Source organism: Sebastes fasciatus, chromosome 4 (genome assembly GCF_043250625.1).
Source record: "Sebastes fasciatus isolate fSebFas1 chromosome 4, fSebFas1.pri, whole genome shotgun sequence".
NCBI classification, from domain to species: Eukaryota; Metazoa; Chordata; class Actinopteri; order Perciformes; family Sebastidae; genus Sebastes; species Sebastes fasciatus.
The window spans coordinates 8,164,178-8,171,823 of NC_133798.1; the positions used below are offsets into that span (position 1 = coordinate 8,164,178).

The 7,646-nt window shown below is 40.1% G+C and overlaps 1 protein-coding gene across 1 annotated transcript; it reads right to left on the bottom strand.

Annotated features, from left to right (window-relative positions):
* Positions 1-67: 67 nt before the first annotated feature.
* cfap263 (cilia and flagella associated protein 263) lies at positions 68-7,353 on the bottom strand. The gene is made up of 9 exons (XM_074631808.1): positions 7,208-7,353; positions 4,848-4,986; positions 4,108-4,269; positions 3,891-4,019; positions 3,303-3,413; positions 3,002-3,100; positions 2,754-2,861; positions 1,369-1,524; positions 68-1,159 (listed from the first exon to the last, which is right to left on the bottom strand). The coding sequence occupies exons 1-9, from the start codon at positions 7,303-7,305 to the stop codon at positions 1,019-1,021; spliced, it is 1,143 nt and encodes a 380-aa protein (XP_074487909.1). The 5' UTR covers positions 7,306-7,353; the 3' UTR covers positions 68-1,018.
* Between the last annotated feature and the right edge of the window lie 293 nt (positions 7,354-7,646).

Genomic DNA, 7,646 nt, shown 5'->3' on the forward strand with positions numbered 1-7,646 from the left:
CAAGTTGCTGGTGTACGATTTATTACTTTAATAATAAATAACAGTTCAGTAAATTTATATCTATGTATACATTTGTTACATTTTATTTTACAAAGTTAGGAAAGCAATGTTTAGGTCAAGCCTGATGTTGCCTTACACATAAAAGAATGATCCCAGTCACTCCCACACAGCGAGGCATACAACTTATTAATTAAACACTGGTATCGGCCGATACCGAGTACCGATTATTTAGTGAAGCAAGACAAGACAGGTGATATTTGACAAGACAAAAAAAATACATAAATAAATAAATAAAATACATCGGGTGACATGTGGGTAGGTTGGTTTTGTTTTGTTTTTTTACACAAAGAATGATCCTAGTCACTTCCACACAGTGAGGCATACAGCTTATTAATAATACACTGGTATCGGATCAGTAATCGGTATCGGCTGATCCCCAAAGCCCAGGTATCGCTTTCAGTATCGGGACTGAAAAAGTTGGATCGGTGCATCCCTACCGGTAATATTTAAGAATAAGTTATAAGTCTAGTAGAAACCTCAGAATTGTTCTACTGTTGAACATGTACTGAGTTACATTCCACCATTGTTTTCAGTGAGTGAAACTATGAGGGACCAGAGCAAAGAGAAAACACAAAGTGTTTTAAGCCTAAATTTCAAAAATGTTGACAGTTGCAGTGGGAGCTTTTATTCCAGCACAAAGGCTGATCAAATACATTTTTGTTATATGAGTTGAAATTCTCTTTACATTCTGACAGCAATCAATAAATCAAATGCTCTGACAAAAAAAAAACAAAAAAAAAGAATCTGCTATCTGTTGTTGTCACAGGACTGTAATAAGCCCGTCCAATCATTTCATTAAGCTACTAGCTACTGTCATTGGGAAAGAGTTGGCAACACTGGGCTGTTTTTTTTGGCTGAATCATTTTTAAAATCTAGAGTACTCTTGCTAGTTTCTCAGCATTACCGATCTGACCTTTAATGTATTCTCTTTTTGTAAGCTTTCTAATTCTCTATTTCTCTATGTGCTGTGTTCTGCTATGTATGGGAGCTTTACTGGGATTCGGTGCTCCTCAGATCTAGCTCCAGCCTCAGCTCTGTCTGTAGGAGGGAGAGTGGCTCTCTGTGTGCTCCGGGCTTTGGTGTTGGTCTTCAAGGCCATCTGGTGAAAACAGAGAAGAGAGAGCCCTTTGTTTTGAATACTGCCACACAACAGTGTTTTTTTTCTGCAGCTGGACTGAGGCTTGGTGTGGTATGATAACAGTGAAAAAAACAAAAATACTGCACTTCAAAATGTTATCCCTTTTACACAGGTGACAGAGAATCGGGGAAAGAGCTGGTTGTATTTGGGGGAAATAAAATATGGTTTACCTCAGCGACCCCAACCTTCCTCTCCCAAGTGTGAATGCTCTGCTGCAGCTTCTTGCGTTTGTCCTTGACCTGCATGTACTCAGTGATATCAAGAGTATGATAATCTGTCATCTGACGGCGCAGGTGTTGGTTGAGGGCCTTTGCTTTTAAACGCTCCTGAAGAGAGAGAAAATGAAGTAGAGGGGATGAAGTACACAGTGAGACAGAGTAATGGAGATCCAGAGGTGAGAGCAGAAATGAAATCAGAGTATTTCAATCTCTAGAGCAGTGGAGCTGAAGAGGTCTGTTAGGTCCGCTACTGGAACATCCCTGTGGTCTAGATTGAATGTAGAGGAAGGGGGCAGGCGACACCAAGACCTTATGCTATGATGTATCGTACATGCTGGGCAAATGGGAAACTTGTATGACTCCTCTGATGTGTGTTATATCCACTTATTGTCACACACTTTTTAACCCTTTGAGACCAGTTTTTGTCTTTTATAGGGGGGTACACGGGCCTTTAGGGGGAGATAGCAGGTCAACAGTAGATGTCACATAGAAGTGGTGTACATCATCTGAAAGCTGGGAACCTGAAGATTAATTAGAGATGCAGCTCAGCACTGTGTGTCAGGTTCTGGTCATGAATCAGAAATGAATGAATGAATGAATTAAAATAATTAGTGAAAGTGTATAAGGGCTTAGAACATTATGATAGAAGTATATGATGATTATTCCCATGCTCACATTCACATGCTTGCAGAAATTTTTCCATTTTCATACCATTTGTTACACAGATTTGGTACTAAATTTAACCCGTTTTTACCACTCGAGAATTGATAATGAATGATCAAAAATCCCTCCCAAATACCACTTTAAGACACCAAGACCTTGAGGCACACCATAGAAAAAGCCATGCTGTGATTTGGTATCAAAAACTTTTATGCCATTTGGAGACTTCTGCAAGAAATTGCATTTTTTGGTGATTGGATGGTGAGCACTTCTGCTCAGAAACCCCCTTCATGTTAATATACATAGGAAAGCCAAATGATTCCTTAGGGTCTTCTAGTTTCATATGATATCAGTACATTCACTATAGCTTTACACTGAACCTGCTACAGTCTCTGAAAGACAGTAAAGTCGGTCGGGAACGTGCGGGTCTCAGCGGGGGTTAAAGAGCTGGAAGTAAATATGGTTTCAAGAAGAAAAAGAGGGAGAGAACTAAAGTATTAACTGATTCATGCGTTTCTTTTGGTCTGTCCTACATAATTTAATGCAAATTACTCTGCTACTCTTTGGTAACCAATTGATTAAACCACGTAGGAATTACTACATTTGATTTGGGTGGCCACATTGGACTTAAAGTTGGGTTCTTAAAGTTTTGACTAATTTTTGGACTAATGACAAACCTCCTCAGCATTCTGTATCTCCTCCTCAATTTTTGCCAGCATCTGCTTCCTGTTGATGATGTCATTGCTCAGCTCTGTGGACTCCAACGCCACTCTCTGCAGCTTGTCCTGTTGACACACACATTACACACGTATATACTTAACAAGCTGGAGCTAATGTCAAGCTATACCGCAAAGCTGATTTCATACATCTTCACTTAATTACAAAATGATTTCTCTCTCTCACACACACATTTCCAATGAGTTACCTTGTGTGAACTGAGGACACGTTGTACTTTCACACTGTTGACTTGAAGTTCATCCACGTTTTTGTCAATTCTCTGCTCGCTGTACTCCTGGAAAATGTACTAAAAACAACACGCAGTACCATACAGTGTTAACTTTACTAACAAGTAAAAAAATCTGATCGCACACTTTGATTCGGTGTTCTCTTGCATCCAGACAAACTACACAATTGACAATCTATTGAGACGTAATCGATCAGACTTTGTCTTTTTCCAGCTTTCTTAGCCTCCCTGGATTATACACCCTCACACTTTCATTCTCTACCTCGTGCTCGGCTTTTCCCATCTCTTTTTTCTGTTGAAGCTGCTGCTGGAGCTTCTTCTCGTAGACCTTCAGTGCCTGGTTCTTCAGATTAATGTTCTCCAACTGGGCGACCTGTTTGTGAACAGAGCAGACAATGACGACAAAGGGAGGAAGATGATGATATATGGGTGGCGGTTGCGACAGTACTGGAGAAGCCAGAAAACATTAATCAAAAAATACTGTACTCAGGCAATATCCCAGCCCTTTGTGCTTCCCAATTAAAGGGATATGATTATGATGTTATTTGCAGTATGAAGGAACAATGGGTGGAATAATAATAATAATAATCATGTTAAGATGGCATTTTAAGGTGGAAGGGTGACAATAATGAGATATACAGTATGTTGACAAAGAAAAAATAATGTCTTGAAATTGTATGAAATGTTTGAACTATGAGACATTAATTCAAATTATTACTTACTATACTTTGAACAGCTGCAAACATTATCCGATGTTTTGTAAGTTAAGTTAAAATGAGTAGTCCAGTTATGTTTCAAAATCTATTCTTATGCCCCTTGGCACAGATTGATGCCACCTACTTTTTTTTACCTTTGACTTGTCTTCGATGTACTGGAGCACCTTCTCGGGCTCCTTTATAGGTTTGAGCAGTCTGCGTTCAAACTCGATCTTAGCCTTCCTGATGTCTGCAAGACGCAATTCTGCTTCTTTCATAGAGGCCTAGAGAGACGAGCAGAATGAATCACTGAGGAAAAATGCTCTGTAATTGTGCGTTTATTTATTTTTTGGTGCGAGAGTGTGTTGTAACCTTGTAGTTGTCCTGAATTCTCTCATATCTCTGTTTGACGTTCTCCCGATCCTGTCGTGTCTCTGTTACTTCTCTCTGTGCCACACAAAGTTTTTGTTCCATGGTCAGCTGCTGGAGGCGATCTGATATGCTGATGCGGGTCCTCCGCCTCCGACCACGACCCTGACAGGGAACACACACAAACATACAAAATGATGTGGGGCTTTCAGGAGCAGAATTAGAATCAGGATTGTTTCAGGACCACATAAATGTTTGCTAACATGGAGAAATATGGCGCAGTGGTTAGCACTGTCGCCTCACAGCAAGAGGAATCCAGATTTGAATGTGTGGAGTTTGCATGTTCTCCCCGTGTTAGTGTAGGTTTTCTCTGAGTTCTCCGGTTTCCTCCCAAAGACATGCAGGTTAGGTTCATTGTTGACTCTAAATGTCCCGTAGGTGTGAATGTGAGCGTGAATGGTCATCTGTCTCTATGTGTCAGCCCTGTGATGGTCTGGAGACCTGTCCAGGGCGTACCCTGCCGTTGCCCAAATGTCAGCTGGGATCAGCTCGGCTTGTGACTTTGAGCAAGAATAAATCTCTAATCCTGACAAAAGTGTAGCTCTTTATCTACATACTGTATTTCTCTCTGTGCAGTTTGAGCAAATAAATCTGTCCTCCTGTCTCTGTCTGTTCATTTTCAGTGGGAGTTTTGTATATATATATATAGTAAAGAAGTCTTGTCACTGGGTAGCAGCACTCACCCCATCCTCCAGCTGGGAGGCTCCTCCTGCTGCCCCCGGACAGTCGACCCCAGCTTGGGACACCAGGTCCTCAGGATCCATGCGGCCGATGAACCGTTCAAACATGTCAATCTCTGCCAGGAGGGCTGCATTGGAACATCTTGGGTGGAAGTGGATACCAACAACAACAACTTCAAAGTCAGCTAAAGAAAATGCTTGAAGCTAAGCTTAAACAGGACAGGTAAACCTAACCATCTGTCAAATGTAACTTATTCACTCACCTAGGATCATTTCTCTAGGGGAAACAGGAGCTCATTATTATGTATTAGCCCAGTTAGTTTGTATATTAAAATGCAAAAGCCCTCCACAATATTTGATTAAGTATTTATAACATGTGACGTTGTGAGTCCTAATGGAACCCAGCCTAGTTTAAAGTAGGACTCTATTTCCTCTACTCTTAGCCAGCTAATGGTTCTATGATATAGATACAGACGTAGGCAAAGTTGTTGGTAACGTTCCGTTAAAGAGAGAAAAACCCACAATGGTCACTGAAATAACTTGAAACTGACAAAAGTAATAATAAATAAAAATTCACTGAAAATGAACTAATGAAAATCAGACATTGTTTTTGAATTGTGGTTCAACAGAATCATTTTAAAAAACAAACTAATGAAACTGGCCAGGACAAAAATGATGGTACCCCTAGAAAAGATGTAAAATAATGTGACCATAGGGACATGTTAAACTAAGGTGTGTCCTGTAATTAGCATCACAGGTATCTTCAAACTTGTAATCAGTCAGTCTGCCTATTTAAAGGGTGAAAAGTAGTCACTGTGCTGTTTGGTATCATGGTGTGTACCACACTGAACATGGACCACAGAAAGCTAAGGAGAGAGTTGTCTCAGGAGATCAGAAAGAACATTATAGACCTTCATGTTAAAGGTAAAGGCTATAAGACCATCTCCAAGCAGCTTGATGTTCCTGTGACTACAGCTGCTCATATTATTCAGAAGTTTAAGGTCCATGGGACTGTAGCCAACCTCCCTGGACGTGGCCGCAAGGGGAAAATTGATGACATATTGAAGAGACGGATAATACGAATGGTAAGCAAAGAGCCCAGAACAACTTCCAAAGAGATTAGAGGTGAACTCCAAGGTCAAGGTACATCAGTGTCAGATCGCACCATCCGTCACTGTTTGAGCCAAAGTGGACTTAATGGAAGACGACCCAGGAGGACACCAAATCATAAAAAAGCGAGACTGGAATTTTCCAAAATGCATATTGACAAGCCACAAAGCTTCTGGGAGAATGTCCTTTGGACAGATGAGACAAAACTGGAGCTTTTTGGCAAGTCACATCAGCTCTATGTTCACAGACGCAAAAATGAAGCATCCAAAGAAAAGAACACTGTACCTAATGTGAAACATGGAGGAGGCTCGGTTATGTTATGGGGCTGCTTTGCTGCATCTGGCACAGGGTGTCTTGAATCTGTACAATGAAATCTGAACACAATCAAGTCATTCTGGAGCGAAATGTGCTGCCCAGTGTCAGAAAGCTTGGTCTCAGTTGCAGGTCATGGGTCCTCAAACAGGATAATGACCCAAAACACATCTAAAAACACCCAAGAATGGCTAAGAACAAAACATTGGACTATTCTGAAGTGGCCTTCTATGAGCCCTGATCTAAATCCTATTGAACATCTGTGGAAGGAGCTGAAACATGCTGTCTGGAGAAGGCACCCTTCAAACCTGAGACAGCTGGAGCAGTTTGCGCACGAGGAGTGGGCCAACATACCTGTCAACAGGTGCAGAAGTCTCATTGAGAGTTACAGAAATCACTTGTTTGCAGTGATTGCCTCAAAAGGTTGTGCAACAAAATATTAAGTTAAGGGTACCATCATTTTTGTCCTGGCCAGTTTCATTAGTTTGTTTTTTTAGATGATTCTGCTGAACCATAATTCAAAAACAATATCTGATTTTCATTAGTTAATTTTCAGTAAATTTTTATTTATTATTACTTTTGTCAGTTTCAAGTTATTTCAGTGACCATTGTGGGTTTTTCTCTCTTTAACGGAAGGGTACCAACAATTTTGCCTACGTCTGTATATATCTTAGTATATATATATATGATATATACTAAGATATATATGTATATATATATATATATATATATATATTTGTATATATCTTAGTTATGCTTTAACTAGTACTATTGAGCTGCTATGATGCTAACTAACCAAACTGCTCAATAACACAACTAACTAACAGTTAGCTAGTTTAGCAGTTAGCAGGTTGCAAACAAGAATAGCTAATAAAGTCTTCTTTAGGTTAACAAACCTAAAGAAGCTCTACAGAGAGCTGTTGAATATGTGTTCTCATTACTTTAGTTCTTCCACTTGGTTGTAGAGCAGTTCTTTCTGATCTCGTGTGACCTCTTTGGCATTTTCTTCTTCCATCATCAGCGACAGCTCTTCCTCCATGGTTGCTAGGGTACACTGCAGTGGTCGCTAAGGGTCTGTGTTGCCTTCAGGTGCTTACGTAAACCTCTGGAGATTTTTTATTAAAGAATGAAAACAGAAAAGAAAGCGTTTCTGTCGCCTTTTATTCGTTTGAGGACTATATTTGTGGTTATTAGATGTGAATTTAATTTATAATAATCCTATGTGTTCCCTTCAAATTGTTCTTTGAATGTTTGAAAAATGAAAGAAACATGTTGCTAAGAAATCATTTTAGAGGTTAGACAGTTACCATGGCTGCTAGGGTACACCGCAGTGGTCGCTAGGGCTTGTGTTGCCTTCAGGTGCTTACGTAAAACTCTGGA